The sequence below is a fragment of the Gobio gobio genome, assembly GCF_949357685.1.
Source record: "Gobio gobio genome assembly, chromosome: 7".
NCBI lineage: Eukaryota > Metazoa > Chordata > Actinopteri > Cypriniformes > Gobionidae > Gobio > Gobio gobio.
In genome coordinates this window covers 12936563-12956658 of record NC_137103.1, presented here as the reverse complement: position 1 = coordinate 12956658, position 20096 = coordinate 12936563, and the positions used below count along the sequence as shown (strand labels likewise).

Below are 20096 nucleotides of genomic sequence, written 5' to 3'. Positions count from 1 at the left end.
TGTGTGTGTGTGCAGGTGAACCTCCTCGGCCTGGAAGAGCATGTTGAAAACGATCCGTGTAAGTTTGTGCTGTCGTGTCGTGGGTCATTCGAACGTTTTACCCTGCAAGCGGCAAACACTGACATTAAACAAGTCTGGGTTCAGCATATCACCGATCTACTAGACTTACAGAGCAACTTCTTGTCAGGTAAGATGATGTCACGTCCACGTGAATCGTAAATGTGTAAAACTCTCCTCATGCTGAGCTATTGAAACCATTGGTCCATCTATCTACTGTATCTACAGCTCTTCAGTCACCCATTGAGTATCAGAAGGAGCGCAGCGGCTCTCAATCTCTGACCCGAAACTCCTCCACCAGTGGGCGAATGGGTCAGTCCATCAGCAGGCCCAGCTCCACTGTGTCACTCGGAGCAGAGAAACCATCTCTGTCTGGACGGAGCTCCACCCAGATGAAGCTATCTACCTCCAACGGTGGTCCGTGCCACGACTCGGACAGATACCAAAGGGTGAGGACACAACATCTCTGCTAACATTAAACATCTGCACACTAGAGTTTACAGTGGCTTATGTAACCGGTCCTACTCAACCTGCTCCGAGCGGGATTCGAACCAACGTCTCTGGCATGGCAGGCAGGCATTCTAAAAATGCTAAAGAATGTAGCCTCTAGCGTCAGTCGCTAGCTTTCTGTTGGTAAATCCTGCAAGTTTACATGATTATCTTGACCCTGATGCACAATCTGAATGTGGAAAGAGTTTGCCCTCATGTAAAATCGCTGGTTGTATGGATTCCTTGAAATGACTGGATTTCCCTCACTAAATTTTGCGAAAACAACAGTAATTGTGACCGCACTTTAAGGGCGTGTTCACAGTTGGCACGTTTGGTTGGATTAAAACGAACCCTGGTGCGATTGCTCTGTTAGTGCAGTTCTAAGTGTGAACGCTGGCATCCGAACCCTGGTGCCCACCAAACTTGCGGACGAGACCCCTGAAAAGATGGATCTCGCTCCGCTTCCAAGCGAACTCTGGTGCGGTTCAACTGAAATATGAATGCAACTCAGACGAAAGACATGTAAACGAACCAAAAACAGGGCATGATGTCTTAAGATGCGACCCTAAAAAGGACAGAGTGCCACACCACACCTGTTTTTTCTCGTCATAGTCCCGATGTTGCCCATCTCAGTTCGGTACAGGCCAGAAGGAATTCCTGACACTATTTTGACTCCTTTACACACTTTATAAGCTCTTCACGAGTTCTCAGATGGTCAAAATACCATCATATGTAGCTACGCACATACAACGAGCACATTTAGCACAGCATTGTTTTGGATGTTCGGAAAGTTCTGCCTCGAAATATACGTCATAAAAGCAGACCAATCAGGTTGTGAACGTATCCCTATGTGCGGTGGCCCAGCAGGGCACAACACAACGAAATTTAAAAAGCAAACATAAGTTCACAACACAACGAAATCATGCCACAACACGACGAAAACAAGCCACAACACGACAAAATCAAATCATAGCATGACGAAATCAATCCACAACACAAAAAAAGCCACAACACAGCGAAAAAATCTATACACAACGAAATCAAGCCACAACACGACGAAATCAAGCCACAGCAAGACGAAATCAAGCCACAACACAGCGAAAGTCACAACACAACGTAATCAAGCCACAACACAACAAAATCAAGCCACAGCATGACGAAATCAAGCCACAACACAACAAAAAAGCCACAACACAGCGAAAAAGTCACAACAGCACATAATCAAGCCACAACCCAATGAAATCAAGTCACAACATAACGTAATCAAGCCACAACACAACGAAATCAAGCCACAACACAACGAAATCACGACAAAATCAAGCCACAACATGACGAAATCAAGCCACAGCAAGACGAAATCAAGCCACAACACAACAAAAAAGCCACAACACCGCGAAAGTCACAACGTAATCAAGCCACAACACAACGAAATCAAGCCACAGCATGCCGAAATCAAGCCACAACACAACAAAAAAGCCACAACACAGCGAAAAAGTCACAACACCACGTAATCAAGCCACAACCCAATGAAATCAAGCCACAACATGACGAAATCAAGCCACAACACAACTAAATCAAGCCACAACACCACGAAATCACGACAAAATCAAGCCACAACATGCCGAAATCAAGCCACAGCAAGTCGAAATCAAGCCACAACACGACGAAAACAAGCCACAGCATGACGAAATCAAGCCACAACACGACGAAAACAAGCCACAGCAAGACGAAATCAAGCCACCCACAACACGACGAAAACAAGCCACAGCATGCCAAAATCAAATCACAGCATGAAGAAATCAAGCCACAACACGACGAAAACAAGCCACAGCATGACGAAATCAAGTCACAACACGACGAAAACAAGCCACAGCAAGACGAAATCAAGCCACAACACGACGAAAACAAGCCACAACATGACAAAATCACATCACAGCATGGCGAAATCAAGCCACAACATGACGAAAACAAGCCACAGCATGACGAAATCAAGCCACAACATGACGAAAACAAGCCACAGCATGACGAAATCAAGCCACAACATGACGAAATCAAGCCACAGCAAGACGAAATCAAGCCACAACATGACGAAATCAAGCCACAGCAAGACGAAATCAAGCCACCCACAACACGACGAAAACAAGCCACAGCATGACAAAATCAAATCACAGCATGAAGAAATCAATCCACAACACAAAAAAGCCACAACACAGCGAAAAAGTCTCAACACAACGAAATCAAGCCACAGCATATTGAAATCAAGCCACAGCATCACAAATTCTTGCAACTGTTCTATAGATTCGTCAGTCTTACAAAGATATCAATACTACGATCAGTTTAAGTATATGTAACCATTGTATATCGACATGAAACATTTATTCAAAATCACCTACGTGCATTATAGCTGTAAGTAATTTAAATTAATACAAATTACCACATGGTAGAACTGGAAGATGTTGGTTGCTGGTCAAAGCATTCTCGAGTATAAATATGCACCTATAATGCATGTAGGTGATTTTGAATTAATATTGTGTTGATATACAATGGTTACATATACTTAAACTGATGGTAGTATTGATATCTTTGTAAGACTGCCAAATCTATAGAACAGTGGCAAGGAAAACTAACTTTACCGCTCTCCGAGTGCCCCCTAGTGGTCGGAAGCATTGTATTCTGGCTTGATTTTGTTGTGTTGGGAATTTATGTTTGCTTTTTAAATTTTGTTGTGTTGTGCACTACTGGGCCACCATACCTATGCCTTTAGGTTCATGTTAAAATGCCAATGTGAATGGTCGGCGGTCCGGACTAAATGAACCAAGTGAACCAAACTACAAGTGTGAACACACCGTAAAAGGCAAAATCTCCTCATGTTACGACCCTGCTTACTGATAAAATAGACTTTTGAAATATTCATGAAATTAGATTGTGAAAATGGCCTGCAAATACAGTTTCATGTTGACTTTATGCAGTGATATAAATCACAATTCGAAGTTTAAGTGAAATTGTTGGAGAGAGGATCAGGGATATTAAGCTAAAACTTTGAGTATTCACAGTCATATTAAGTGTTTTAACCATGTATATCTTTGTGTGTGTGTGTGTGTGTGTGTGTGTATTGTCTCTCTGTTTGCCACGTGTCTTTCTTACAGCCGTTTGACGGTGTGGGCTGTAACGGATCGTCGTCCTCCTTGATGGTGACTCAGGACTATAATGCACTGAAAGAGAACGAGATCTGCGTCACGCAGGGAGAGACGGTGCAGATACTGGCCACTAACCAGCAGAACATGTACCTGGTGTATCGACCCGCTAACAGCCAATCACCAGCCGCAGAGGGCTGGGTGCCGGGACACATCTTGGGCCCCCTCGCTAAACCCCTCATAGACACTACTGCAGACTCAAACATCAAGTAAGTGTCAGTCAATACTAACTGGAGCTATGATTGGATTTTTTTTTTTTAACTGCACGCCCGTTTTTGAACACCCCCACCCCATTCTGTTGGAACTAACCCGGATGTTTTGGACCAATTTGCACGGGAAGATTTGATTTTCTTCTTGAGCTTTTTTTTTCTGGGCTAAGAGTTTAAAACAAACAGATAAATGTTGAAAGGACTTTAGCGAAGCCACGTCGTTGTTGTTTTGTAGACTGAGGATTTGTGAAGAATCTTACATCAGTGTGGAAATGGACACGTCTGGACACTTATTTCAGTTGCTAACACCATTTTTGTTGTTTCTTTGTTTTTTTTGTTGATATTTTTCTTTTGTTTTTGTGTGTGTGTGAAAAGAAAAAAAAAGTCCTTGTGAAGGATTTGGCCTGTTTCTCCTGACGGAGAATATACTGTTGTCTATGGCAATTTTTTTTATAGACTGTGTATTTGTTTTAATTGTATTTTTGTATAGACGTTTCTTTTGTTTTCTTCTACAGGATCACATGTTGGCCATTTACTGTAAATACTGTTGGTTTGTTTACTGTTTGTAGCACATTCCTGTAAAAAAGCCCTTTGCACTATTTAAGTGAACCTTTATTAATGAAGTCAGGTTTGTGCAATAGAACTACAGTTGCAATGTTGTAGTGTAACTAATGATTTGAAATGTATTATATTAAATATGTAAAATAAAATTTTGACATGCGCATGACTTAACACGGCTTAGTAGTCAAATGGACTGCTTTAATTTTGTTTTAATATAAAATAATAGTGCCAAATGAATGCTAATAGTACAAGAAATCCTTCATTGTGTTTGCAGTGTAGAAGTGGTGCATATTATTTGTATTATGTCTTTGTTTTATTTCGTAATGTAGTGTGTAGAACTTATTTTGCGTTTGTACTAACCTCTCTGGTCCTTGACAGTAAAGGTTTGTGTGTGAAGCTGTGATATGAATGATTGCTGTTCTCACACAAACCATGTGTCCACCATGGTGTAAGGAAGTAGATTTGTGTGCACTACCGTTCCATTTTTTTTTTTTTTTTTTTTGAATGAAGCCTCACCAAGGCTGCATTTATTTGATCAGAAATACAGTACAAAACACTAATATTGTAAAATATTATGACAATTTAAATTAACTGTTTCTATTCGAATATTTTTTAAAATGCCTGTGATCAAAGCTGAATTTTCAGCATCATTACTCCAGTCTTCAGTTTCACATGATCCTTTAGAAATTATTGCTTAAGAAAAAATGTTATTATTATCAACAAAACAGTTGTGATGCTAAATGATTTTGGGGAAACTGTAAGACATTCTTTTCAGGATTCTTTCATTGATAGAAAGTAAAAAAAAAAAAAAAAACTATTTTTATAACATAAATTCTTTACTGTCAGTATCAATTTAATGGATCCTTGCTGAATAAAAGTATATATAGAATATATAAGTGTGTATTTAATTTTATATCTAAATTTACAGTCAAACCAATAATTATTCAGACACCAGATATAATATTTTACTAGTGTGTGCAGGACACTATAGTTCATTTATGAAAGTGAGGATAGCTAAATAAAGTAAACTGTGACATATTATACCCAAAAATTATTCATTCGGTGACTACCAGTAAAATTGATTTAAAAAAATTTGGGATCAAAATTATTTCGACACTTTGACCTGAGCATGTTTTGCTTTAGTGTTTTTTCTTAAATTGCTAATGTGACCTTTCACACCACAGACTGAACAAAACTAAGCATTGCTTGGTCATTGAATTGGTTTTATCTAATTGTGTACTTAAAGCTGACAGCTGATTGGTTGATTGTAATCCATTACACAGTTATCTGACATTATCAAGACGAGTTCTTGTCATATTTTATTACCATTTTCTAAACTATAGCAAATAAATTGTGATAATGTGAGAAAATGTTGATGGTGTCTGAATACATTTTGTTTTGACTGTATATATAAATACATAATTCAAAAGTTTGGGGTCAGGTGTGTGTGTGTGTGTGTGTGTGCGTATTACCGACCCCAAACTTTTGAACTATGTATTTAGATATAATGCAAGATCTGATAGATTCTTAACATTTTCTCTGAGCACTGAATATAATAAAACGAAGAATGAACGGTACAACATTATACTTGTGTAATACTGATATACAGTGTATAAGAATATTTGGGCACACTTATGAATACACTCTAACTCAAGCACACTTAAGAATACACACGAACTCAAGCACACTTAAGAACGTCTCAATGCTGTACTTTTCATCTATAAATGGAACTGGATGATGTTAAAAATAGGTTTACAACACTGAGTATCTTGCTGTTTGCCGTTTCTTTTTTTGGACTTCCCTATTTCCCTCCTGCAATAATTTTCCCCCTCAAGCCCTTTAATTTGCTTTTCCTCGCTGTTAGATTTGCATTTCCACCAGCGTGTGTGGGTTTGACAACTTGATGTTTTGACACAACAGGAAATCTCTCTCGTGGAACACGCTTCGCGCTCGCAAGCGTGCAGAGAAGGACAGTGCTCCCCTCAAAAGTGACATAAAAGTTGAGAATGGACTGCGTAAGCCAAAGGAAATTCTCAGCAGCAAGGTCACTGAGAAAGTGAGTAGGAGGTGTGTGTGTGTGTGTGTGTGTGTGTGTGTGTGTGTGTGTGTGTGTGTGTGTGTGTGGGCATGTTTTTGTGAAATATCAGGACACAAATGTGTATAATGACATGGGTATGACACAGGTATTACAAAAAGAGGGTGAAATATGAGGACGTTCCCCATGTCCTCACTTTTCAAAATGCTTATAAATCACACAGAACAATTTTTTTTTTCACAGAAAGTAAACTGTACAGTCTCCTGTGAGGGCTAGGTTTAGGGGCAGTGTGTGTGTGTGTGTGTGTGATGGGTAGGTTTAGGGGCAGGGGCAGTGTAAGGGGATAGAAAATACGGTTTGTACAGTATAAAAACCATTACGCCTATGGAATGTCCTCACATTTCACAAAAACAAACGTGTGTGTGTGTGTGTGTGTGTGTGTGTGTGTGTGTGTGTGTGTGTGTGTGTGTGTGTGTGTGTGTGTGTGTGTGTGTGTGTGTGTGTGTGTGTGTGTGTGTGTGTGTGTGTGTGTGTGTGTGTGTGTGTGTGTGTGTGTGTGTGTGTGTGTGTGTGTGTGTGTGTGTGTGTGTGTGTGTGTGTGTGTGTGTGTGTGTGTGTGTGTGTGTGTGTGTGTGTGTGTGTGTGTTTTTGTGAAATATCAGGACACAAATGTGTATAATGACATAGGTATTACAAAAAGAGGGAGAAATATGAGGACGTTCCCCATGTCCTCACTTTTCAAAATGCTTATAAATCACACAGAACAAGTTTTTTTTTCACAGAAAGTAAACTGTACAGTCTCCTGTGAGGGCTAGGTTTAGGGGCAGTGTGTGTGTGTGTGTGTGTGTGTGTGATGGGTAGGTTTAGGGGCAGGGGCAGTGTAAGGGGATAGAAAATACGGTTTGTACAGTATAAAAACCATTACGCCTATGGAATGTCCTCACATTTCACAAAAACAAACGTGTGTGTGTGTGTGTGTGTGTGTGTGTGTGTGTGTGTGTGTGTGTGTGTGTGTGTGTGTGTGTGTGTGTGTGTGTGTGTGTGTGTGTGTGTGTGTGTGTGTGTGTGTGTGTGTGTGTGTGTGTGTGTGTGTGTGTGTGTGTGTGTGTGTGTGTGTGTGTGTGTGTGTGTGTTTTTGTGAAATATCAGGACACAAATGTGTATAATGACATAGGTATTACAAAAAGAGGGAGAAATATGAGGACGTTCCCCATGTCCTCACTTTTCAAAATGCTTATAAATCACACAGAATGAGTTTTTTTTCACAGAAAGTGAACTGCACAGTCTCCTGTGAGGGCTAGGTTCAGGGGCAGTGTGTGTGTGTGTGATGGGTAGGTTCAGGGGCAGGGGCAGTGTAAGGGGATAGAAAATACGGTTTGTACGGTATAAAAACCATTACGCCTATGGAATGTCCTCACATTTCACAAAAACAAACGTGTGTGAGTGTGTGAGTGTGTGTGTGTGTCCTGGTAAACCCTACATTATGGGAGACAAAAGGGTTAGTGTAAGTGGAGAAAATATACAGTTAGTACAGTATAAAAATCATTTTGTCTATGGAAAGTCCCCATAAAACATGAAAACCCCACGTGTGTGTGTGTGCTTGTTTTTGTGATTTATGAGGACATAAATTTGTATAATGATACAGGTATTACACTGGTATTACGATGTAAACATGAAACATGAAGACATTTCATATGTCCTCATATTTCAAATAGCTTTAAAAACATACTGAACAATGTTTTATTAAAAATTTAAAAATGCAGAATGTTTCCTTTGATGGGTAGGTTTACGGGTAGGGATTTTGTGTGTGTGTGTGTGTGTGTGTGTGTGTGCGTGTGTGATCTTCACCTGTGTGGAAATAAACACTAGACACGTCACTCCCCCAATTGCGTTTGTCCAATGACAGCATGACACTGACAGAAACACACATTGTTTCAAATATCAGCTTTTGTTTCATCTTTTAAAAATCCATTATATATTTTAATTAGAAAAGTTGAATGATTACAACATCTGCTAACAATTTCATGACTATAAATATATACTGTATTACAATACAGGCTGGGGAGGACTTTTTAGTATTTTTATTAAAGATCCCAGTACTTCTCAATAAATTAATAAACATTTGTATGGAATCTTGTTTCCGCCACAGGATAAAAAAAAAAAAAAAAAGGTAATTGCTTTTTATCTTGCAATTCTGGAAATGAATAAAGTCGCAGTTCTGAGAAAAATAAGTCTCTTTTTTTTCCCTCAGAATTGGACTTTATATCTCCCAATTCTGACTTTTTAAAACGTAATTGTGAGTTTTTGTGAGGAAAAAAAAGTCGCAATTATTATTATTTTTTTTTATTAAGTGGCGGGGAAAAAGCTTCCAAAAATTTGATTTATACATTTTTTTATTATTATCATTATTTTTATTTGGTAAAATACTACAGGATAAAAAAAATCCATTTGATTATGGTGAAAAAAAAATCCAATGATATTAATAAGTAGTAAATTTCAAAAACATAAGGATTGTTGTATTCCTGTCATTTTGTCCTGGGATTCTGTCGGACCGTAAACTCCGTCCCTCTGTATTCCTGAACTTGTGAGTGTGTAACATTTTTTCTCTCTCAACCTGAACCGCAGGAGTCCCGCAGCTCAGACGAGTCCGATTGTGAGGATGAACTAGACCCCAAAACTAGTATGGAGGTAGAGATACTGATCTCAATGCATGCTGCCCAGTAGTTTTTATATCTTTTTTTTTATTTCTTGTGAGTATTATTTTTGATAAACTGAATTGAATAGTAAATAATATAGTAAAGAAATATGTGAACCCCTTTTTACATTTTATTTGCACCTAAGTTGTTGTTGGTAAGTTATTATTTGAACTAATTGTGTGGAGTGATTGATATAAAAGGCCATTCACACCAAGGATGATAATAACGATAACTGTAACTTTAATTTTTGAATAATTATTCTAATTCTATTCTAATTCTAAAAGAACGATAAAATACATTGACAGCCAATCCGAATTCACCCGACTTTAAAAAGCGTGAGCTCTTGTCTGACATACAACGTTATTCCCAGTGGATGTGGATGCTAATATAGTTATCGTTATAGTTCTCTTTCTCAGTGTGAACGGGCCTCAACCCCAGTGAAAAGATTTTGCAATGTTCAGGAAGAAATACTAGCTTATACTGTAATCAATGTCTCAAAGTCACAAATGTCATATGATCTCGGTGAGTGCATGTTTAATTCCTCAAAGTTCTTACTGGAGCCAGGGTGTTCAGTCAGTGGCCAATCTGCAACAATCTGACAGAAGTATCATATATTTTTGCATCAAATTAGGTTAAAAGTGTTTCTTTGTGATTGTTCTAGAGCAGAAAGAGGTGATACCTATTTGTTTTTGGTATTACTCATTAAAGGGATGGTTCACCCAATAATGAAAATGATCCCATTATTTACTCACCCTCAAGCCTATGGGGCGCCGTTTGTAAAGCGGCTCACGCTGAAAATAACAGCAACATTTTGACACATTTAGCTTCAAACTATGTTTAAAAAACTGGTATGAATTTTTGGCGGTCACTTTTTTAGCACATTTACAACAATATTTGTCAACTTAGAGATATTTTAAATAGTTAAATCTAAATGTTAAATCTAAATCTAAATGTTAAATCTAAATGTTAAATCTAAATGCTAAATCTAAATCTAAATGTTAAATCTAAATCTAAATGCTAAATCTAAATGTTAAATCTAAATACAAAATCTAAATGTAAAATCTAAATGTTAAATCTAAATACAAAATCTAAATCTAAATCTAAATGTTAAATCTAAATGTTAAATCTAAATATAAAATCTAAATCTAAATCTAAATGTTAAATCTAAATGTTAAATCTAAATCTAAATGCTAAATCTAAATGTTAAATCTAAATACAAAATCTAAATGTAAAATCTAAATGTTAAATCTAAATACAAAATCTAAATCTAAATCTAAATGTTAAATCTAAATGTTAAATCTAAATATAAAATCTAAATCTAAATCTAAATGTTAAATCTAAATGTTAAATCTAAATACAAAATCTAAATCTAAATCTAAATGTAAAATCTAAATGTTAAATCTAAATACAAAATCTAAATCTAAATCTAAATGTTAAATCTAAATGTTAAATCTAAATATAAATGTTGAATCTAAATGTTAAATCTAAATGTTAAATCTAAATCTAAATGTTAAATCTAAATACAAAATCTAAATGTAAAATCTAAATGTTAAATCTAAATATAAATGTTGAATCTAAATGTTTTGGGTGAAACTAAATATTTAACTAATATGCAAATTCAGAATGCAGATAACCGGTTTTAACATTTAGATTTAACATTTAGATTTTACATTTAGATTTAGATGTAACATTTAGATTTAACGTTTAGATTTAACATTTAGATTTAGCATTTAGATTTAACATTTAGATTTAGATTTAACATTTAGATTTAACATTTAGATTTTACATTTAGATTTAGATGTAACATTTAGATTTAACGTTTAGATTTAACATTTAGATTTAGCATTTAGATTTAACATTTAGATTTAGATTTAACATTTAGATTTAACATTTAGATTTAGATTTAACATTTAGATTTAACGTTTAGATTTAACATTTAGATTTAGTATTTAGATTTAACATTTAGATTTAGATTTAACATTTAGATTTAGATTTAACATTTAGATTTAGATTTAGATTTAACATTTAGATTTTACATTTAGATTTAGATGTAACATTTAGATTTAACATTTAGATTTAGATTTAACATTTAGATTTAACATTTAGATTTAGATTTAACATTTAGATTTAGATTTAACATTTAGATTTAACATTTAGATTTAGATTTAGATTTAACATTTAGATTTTACATTTAGATTTAACATTTAGATTTAACATTTAGATTTAACATTTAGATTTAACATTTAGATTTAACATTTAGATTTTAGATTTAACATTTAGATTTTAGATTTAACATTTAGATTTAGATTTAACATTTAGATTTAGATTTAACATTTAGATTTAACATTTAGATTTAACAATTAACATTTAGATTTAACTATTTAAAATATCTCTAAGTTGACAAATATTGTTGTAAATGTGCTAAAAAAGTGACCGCCAAAAATTCATACCAGTTTTTTAAACATTGTTGGAAGCTAAATGTGTCAAAATGTTGCTGTTATTTTCAGCGTGAGCCGCTTTACAAACGGCGCCCCATACAAGCCATCCTAGGTATGACATTCTTCTTTCAGATGAACATAATCTGAGATATATTAAAAATTGTCCTGGCTCTTCCAAGCTTTATAATAGCAGTGACTTGTTGGGTCATTTACTAAAATAACTAGCTTCCAGCGGTCAGCGGTACGCAAGTCGACTTACGGCAAAAGAATAACCCTTGACCGTTGAACCCTTGATGCATGCGCATAGGATAGAGTAAAACAAAACACCGGTCATGAATTAGAGTCTAAAACGAGAATTTTTTAAGAGAAATGGCGGAGGATTTCTATATAAGAGGGGCTTGAGTTTGTTGCCCAGCACTATCCACGAGAGGTGTCAAAGCTTGAGATGCTCCTGTACATCACGTCATGAGTTACTCTTTTAATGCAAGTGGACTTGCGTACCGCTGACCGCCGGAAGTTAGTTATTTTTGTCTATACATTTTTAAATATGGATATTTTTCTTACACAAATGCGCCACTTCATTCCAGAAGGCCTGTGGAGCAGTTATATGATGTATTGAGTTTTGGAAATTGTGCTCTGGTTGTATACTGTACTTTTCATTTTGGCCAATGTGTTTGGTCTTTATTCAGGATTTCATCATCTACACGATATAGCACACTGCAGAAATTGTATAAATAGTATGCTATTCCAAACACACACAGTGGCTGAATACCAAATCGAATTCTTACTACTTTTAAAGGGATAGTTCACCCAAAAATTAAAATGATCCTATAATTTTTTCCCCCTCAAGCCGTCCTAGGTGTATATGACATTCTTCTTTCAGACGAATAAAATCTGAGTTATATTTAAAAAGCCCTGGTTAATCCAAGCTTTATAATGGCAGTGAATGGCAGCCCAAAATGTGAAGACCACAAAAGTGCATCCATCCATTCTAAACGTACTTCACACGGCTCCGGGGGGATAATAAAGGCCTTCTGAAGGGAAATAATGCGTTTGTGTAAGAAACATATTTAAAACTTTATAAAGTAAATGATCTAGCTTACACAGAAAGTGTAACGCCTCTCGCAGTTCTCGCTTGCGCTACGCCCGACGTCATCATCGCACCAGATACGTTTTTTCCCGTAAATTGAATATGTAAGGAATCTAGATATTTTACTTTATAATGTGTTAAATATGGATATTTCACTTTCACAAACCCATAGCTTCACTTCAGAAGGCCTTTATTAACCCCCGGAGCCGTGTGAAGTATGTTTATAATGGATGGATCCACTTTTTTGTGCTTCCAATTTTGGTAATATAACTCAAATTGTATCCGTCTGAAAGAAGAATGTCATATACACCTAGGATGGCTTGAAGGTGAATAAATTTCATTTTTGAACTATCACTTTAATATTTCTCCCATATCTTTATAGTGTTGGGGATAATGCATTACAAGTAACTCGAGTTACGTAATCAGATTACTTTTTCCAAGCAACTAGAAAAGTAACCCATTATGTTTAAATTACCACAAAATATCTGTGTAATTTTTTTCAAATAAGTAATGCAAGTTACTCCTCATGTTGAGTGAAATCGGAGTAAGGTGTGTTGTGCGTGAACACGATGGTTATTTTAGTAGAATATAACGCAAACCTGCAATAATTGAATGTGTTAAATTGCACATACTTTATGTATTTAATCTCGCTTTATTAACCAATGTCTTAGCTGCTGACATTTGATTGTCATAGGGGTAAGCTAAATTGACTTTAGTTTAACATCACATTTGTCCCCCCCCCCCACACATTTTTTTATTGCTGAAGTAAGAGAGTTCACCCCTTTGCGGTTCTCATTTCTAATTTGTGCATCCTTGTTTCCTTTCCTCGCGTCTCAACTCCACCCTTCGTAGGATGCGAGGGAAGGCTGCAAGGAAAGAAAATGCAATCGAAGGAAAGCTTACTTCACAGCATCATCAGCTGCGCACAAGGGATCTGCCCTTATGCTGTTGAAGTTTGGTTATTTAACAAATTAATAAATAATAATAATAATAATAAAGCAAGATGCCCTTTTGAAATATGTTTGATATAGGGTTTATTATTATAAACTGCAAAGGTAAAACATAAATGAAAGTTGCTGTGACAGATGTGAGGGGGGGGGGGGGGGGTTATACATGCGTCAGGCTTATCAACAAAAAAAAAAAAGACTTTTCGCATAGGATACACCCTTGCGTCCTCACTCATGGCTCCTCTGGAAGCTTCCTCACTCTTCGTTCCTCGCCTCCTCACGGTTCAATTGACCCAGAGCCATATAATAAGAGAGTTACAGAGACACTCTTTGATCTTGCCGCCACATGGTCACGTGGGTCATGGAGCTCTCAATAGTTCCAAACAACTCCGCGCTGTCAGTTCCACTATATTTGCAGACATTTCTGGTAAATATGAACACAATATGTGCATCGACTTCGACTAGGCTTTACAGTAGCATTTTATTCTGGGGAGAGATAAAGAAGATATAACGTTAATGTTGTTTTTGAGTGATCTGATCATTTTATTTGGGTCATGTGAGTGCATGATTTTACAGCGTTGAGTGTTGTAAAGTTAGTCTATCACGGGCATTTCTGTTGAAAATAATGACCAGTCACATGTTTAATTCACCAGAAATGAGAATCCATATAGATTAAAACAATTTTTATATAGTCTCAAAAAATGCTGAATGAATTTTAGTGCAAGTTTACGCTTTACACATATCTTCCCATTATCTACAAATCCCCTCATCACAACAAACAAAGCACAGAGACGGCTTAAATAAAGATTTATTGTGAATTTTAGTCTTTTTTTTTTCATGAGACTTTGTGATTTCCCCTACAATTAGCATATATATTTAACTCTTCAGTACAAATGAAGTAACAAAAATGTATATTTTAATGTTATAATAGTGATCTGATGATCTATAAAAATTCATTCAAAAAAAGAGAAAAAATGGCTAATGAGCCGATAAGTGTTCATCTTCCGCCATCTGCTGGTTAGTCATTTCTTTTATAATTTAAATGTTGTTAACGTCCGAATGTTATTTTATGATACTAGCATATACAGAATTTAAGAAAGAAGTTTTAAATAGTGTTTAAAAAAACAGGGCAACCAATTGAATTCAACTCTTTTTATCTAGGCGTTATTAATATTCATTATTCATAGGCATTATACGTTATTCCTTGAATGGGCTACTTCATAGAAACGCTTTCGACAGAAAGATCTCAGAAATCTCTGTTGAAATTTGACCGATAGCATCTGGATATAGTAGCTTTAGCAGTGCTGCTGACGTTATCTAACTGCAGGAGAGTCTAACGATCTATTATATAACAATACAAATTAACTTAACGCACTTCATAAAATATCACTTCTATCACTATTCCTGAGAGGTCAACTAATGCCATAAAATCTAAAAATATGCAGTAATTTCATCAATTTGCCAGCTAGTGTGCTTGAGATACACTGAAATGAATGGGGTTCAATGCTGGAACTATTGGTTGTTTGGAACTATTGGTCGCCCCATGACACGCTTTACTTCCGCATTCCTCAGTTCCTATGGAAGTCTATGGGAGTGTCGTAACTCTGTTTTTCAACGGCTCTGAATTGACCTATCGGTTAGCCCCGCCCTCCTTAGTTACTGTTGCTAACTCGGACAAACAAACGGAGTTGCTATATCGTACAATGACAGCTGTCAGTGTGAAAACGTTATCCCAAGATGTTTTTGGACACAGAATGTAGCGTATACCCCGTCCGAATGATGGCCAAACTTTACTGATGGTTTATCAAGTTTATTATGTCTTTTTTCACTCCAAAAAAAGCATCGTAAGAGCTGAACAAACAAAGCATAAGAAGTGCGCATTAACGTCTCATTCACAAACTCTCTCTCTCCGTTGCATTTCCATTAACATACACAGCAAATTACACAAAAACACTCATACAACTAACAGTAAACAAACACATACACAGAGCATATGACTTTTCGGGGGTGCAGTTAATAACTGGCAAACTTTGTATCTGCAAAACGACTCCGATAAACTGCGAGTGCGAGCTCTTCCTTTCACTACGTTATCAGTAGACTATAATACCCATCAAAATAGGAGTTTGACCTACAGTGTTAAATGACGTGAGAACAGTTAGTTATTTCGGTTTGTATGTTAGCAGGGACTTTAATCGTAACTTAACGTGAGTATGACAAACAGAAAATCCCCTCAGGATCCCTGGAATCGGTGTTACAGTACCTCAGGCACGACATTTTAGCATTTTTATAGCATAAACACCATCAAACCGATGAGAGCTTCGGATTTTCCAATGTTTCTCTATGGTGCTGAAACCTAAAGATTTCCGAGTTCCGGTCCCAGCGCAACTGATACTCAACTGCTATTGGCTGATCTGCGTTCGAGGGGAGGGGCTTACCGATAGGTCAATTAAAGAGTTGAGATGTCCTTCAAAAGGGCTAACTTTGATCATTTTCTGCGTCACAGGCTGGAGGAGGAAATGAGGAAGCATCAATTTGAGTATTGAGGCCCTGTCCCAAAGGGCACACCTTATGTGCACTTTCGGTCTTGTGGACTTACAATGGCTGCCGCATGCCTGTGTCCGTTAAGTCCACGAGACCGCAGGGTGTATTATTTGTCATTTTAGGTCTCAGAAGGGTGCTCACGAGCTTCCCCTTTGCGGTCGATATGCGCCCTCGATGCGAACTTCTGTCGAGCCCGCACTGATGCAGGCTACGCAGTGGACTTCTTCCCGACAGTCAAAGTGCCGTTACGTCATGAAAGTGTGGACTTGTAGGAAGACCGCGAGGGTTTAGGGTGCCATTTGGGACAGGGCCTAAGAAGCACCCAGAGTTTTGAACTTTCTTCTCCTGTGTCCTATTCCTCTCCAATCCAGAATGGCAGCACAGCTGAAAGGTTTGAGCTGTGCCCTCTACTGTACAGGAGGCCATTTGCATTTCCTTCAGCCTGAGGCTTATTCATTTCACTTTTGGTGTAAAAGGGCCTTTGAATTTGACGAAAATATAACTTTTGTTTGTCTTTTGTTATTATAAAACAAACAAGCAAGACCAGAGAAAAAGTAACACAATGCATAACTTTCCATGAATAAAAAATAATATCGTAACACATTACTTATAAAATTAACTTTCCCCAACACTGTTTATATGGCAGAAATAGTATGAGTAGCAGCCAGTGTGTATGATCTCATGTGATGGCTCTGCCCTCTGCTGGCTTGTGCTGAAGTGACACAGCATAAAGCTTTCCTCTGTGTGTAGAAAGAATCCGTGCTTTTATATGACCCTCTGAAATGCTGTACATTTGTATGCATCTGTAACTCTCATCTGTCTGTTTTACAGTTGTTGAACCCTAATTTCATCCAAGAGGGTGAGTTTATGAATGTACAGATGCTGTGATGTTCAGTTTGTCTGTATTTTTCACTTGTAGGGAAAGATGCCCCCATCAGGCACAATGAGTCTAATTTTCACTGTCATATGAATTTATACATATTTAATAGCCTATATTTTAATTGATGGTGTGTCAACACTGTGAATTCAAAACGAATATTTTCACTCAATTCGCTTATAAGTTTTAATGAATAGTGGAGATGTCTAAAATCGAAGTCGTGGAAATAATAAACGATAACCCCACGAATTACAATTATTACAAGTATTAAATGTAAAAAAAAATTATAACATGCCATTCAGGGCCTTCTGTGCCAAATCTTACCTCAAGGGTCAAATTTTATCTTTTCACTTCAATTTTCACTAATTTAAAAACAAATGTGTCTACAAATCCCTCATTAACAGACAAACACACAATGGCTTGCTCTGTTGTAAAAAATACGACATGCTAAGTCATAATTATAAGATAAAATGTTGAAAATAGGATTTTAAAAGTCCTCATTATTAGATAAAAAAAAGTCAAAAATATGACCTGCTAAGTCATTGTGAGATGAACAGTTGGGCATTAGGACTTTAGGGAAATTAGGACTTTAAATATTCTGAGATAAAAATTCAAAATTTTGGATTTAAAGTCTAAATTATGATTAAAAGTCCTAATTATGAGAGAACGATCTGAAATTAGATTTTAAAAAGTCTAAATTATAAACCAAAACACACACCAAGACTTTTAAGAGATGAAATCATGCTTGTTATTTTTTTAAATGCGCTTTGAATTTTTTTGATTCACACTTATAATAATAATAATACTTACATTTTCATTTTGTGGAATATATATTTTTACATGCGTTTTTACATTTTGAGATCAGCTTTTACAACAGAAATGAATCAATCAAAAACTTACTTTAGCTTTTCATCTAAAACAAAATGAATTTCCTGTCATCACTGTAAAGCTGCTTTCAAGCAATCTGTGTTGTGAAAAGCGCTATAGAAATAAAGGTGACTTGACAATTCGCTATTTTCCAGAAATAGCCATGTGAAGATCTATTATGTGCATTTTTTTGTAATTTGTTTTAAATACAGTCCAAGTGTATAAAGTGAATGTGTGGTGTCTGATGCAGTAGTGTGTTTTAAATAAATGGTGTAGTCGGATTTTAATCATGTCTTGCATCTGTAATACAGTGGCTCCAGAGTTCCTGACCCCTCTAGCGGACGTGTCGTGTGCTCTGGGGGAGACGGTGGTTCTGTGCTGTAAAGTGTGCGCTCGACCCAAGCCCACAATCACCCTGAAAGGACCTGATCAAAGTCTGCTGGTCAACAATAACCGATTCACTATCAATATCAGGTACAAATACACTATCAGTCACAGACTGTGAGCACCCTTGGGTGAACTGAAACTCTTGGGAAAGTGAAGTGACGTGAAGGCCAAGTCTGTTAACCCATACTCTGAAGTTTTCCTCTCCATTTAAGCCATTCGAGTTAGTGCACACACATTAGGAGCAGTGAGTGAACTCACACACCTGGAGCACTTGGATTTTTGCTGTGGTGCTGGGGAGTGATTGGGGGTTAGGTGCCTTGCTCAAGAACACCTCAGTCATTTCCTGCAGGTATTGAGAATTAAACCCCCAACCTTCGGGTTACCAGTCTGGCTCTCTAACCATTAGGCCACAATAAGTTGTTCCACGTGAGAGTTGAACCCACAATCTCTGGGTCAGGTGCCTATCGCTCATCTCATTGCGCCACTGGACAGACAAGGTAAAGAAGCCCGCCCAAAGACATACGCAAAGAAAGAAAACCAGGCTTCAGTGAATTGTATTGTTGTCATGTCATGGACTCTTTTACCCCTTTTCCACCAAGGCAGTTTGAGTGCTGGTTCGGAGCCAGAGCCTAGTTTCAAATCGGTTCTTTGTCTTTCGACACCCAAAGAACCAGCTCTGAACCAGGAAAAGTGGTTCTTAAAGGTCCCGTTTTTCCTGTGTTTTTGAAGCTTTGATTGTGTTTACAGTGTGCAATATAACATGTGTTCATGTTTCGCATGTAAAAAAACACAGTATTTTTCACACAATTTACTTATCTGTATACCGCTGTTTTCACTGTCCTAAAAACGGCCTGATGATTTCCTTGTTCTATGAAGTCCCTCCTTCAGAAATACGTAACAAGTTCTGATTGTGTCAGCGGTTCCCGTGTTGTGATTCGACAGCAGCTTACACGCGTTGCCCGGAAAGGTCACGCCTCTTACCATAACGGGAAGATGCATGCGCTCGATGTTATTGTAAACATGTCTATATTACCGTATCAATTTGAGCCGGAGTCAGACCCGGGATGAAAATAACAGCGTCTCGACGACATGGCGACAAACACACTCTACAAACGCAACACTTCCTCTTCTCCACGTGGGAGAGCAACAAGACCACGCCCCCTTTTTCGCGTATTCTTGTGGGCGGAGGTTAGTCAACAAACTGTTCAACTGACGTAATTAAAGCAGGATGTACTGGGATGTAGTCCAGACCGGCCGTTCGCTGTAGGCTTTGAAAGGGAACTTCTGTTAAATAAAATATCTCGCTTGGCATTGAACTTTGAGCTTTATAATTTTACAGGTATTATTTATGCTCTAACAGCAACATTACACACTAACTAAAGTTTGAAAAATGGGATCACGAAGAACAGGACCTTTAAGTAGCAGCACCAAAACATTGCTGGTCTAGAAGTAAGAACCGCTTGCGTCAGGGGCTGAGGGTGGGGTTACCGTGACCAACAAGACGAACACAAACTTGTGACCGCCATTTTTGAAATAGCAGCTAATGGAGCTAATAGCTGCTCGATTGTAATCTCTGTCTATACAAATAACGGCGAGCTGCACGAGTGCGTTGAATTCACTGTGTTTTGATGCTGATGTAGGATCGTAAAGCCATGTGCATCAACAGGAACGCAACATTCGCCATTGTTGATGGAAGGCTTGTTCGTGA

The 20096-nt window shown here is 37.2% G+C and overlaps 1 protein-coding gene across 1 annotated transcript in view; it reads left to right on the top strand.

The window, feature by feature from the left end:
* The window catches only part of kalrna (kalirin RhoGEF kinase a), a 203067-nt gene that overhangs the window by 168801 nt on the left and 14170 nt on the right, over nt 1-20096 (top strand). Inside the window, exons 45-51 of the mRNA XM_079822059.1 lie at nt 16-187; nt 286-506; nt 3693-3949; nt 6431-6566; nt 9171-9233; nt 17089-17116; nt 18313-18475. Of these exons, the coding sequence (XP_079678185.1) occupies nt 16-187; nt 286-506; nt 3693-3949; nt 6431-6566; nt 9171-9233; nt 17089-17116; nt 18313-18475 (1040 nt within the window). The remainder of the gene's footprint in view (nt 1-15; nt 188-285; nt 507-3692; nt 3950-6430; nt 6567-9170; nt 9234-17088; nt 17117-18312; nt 18476-20096) is intronic.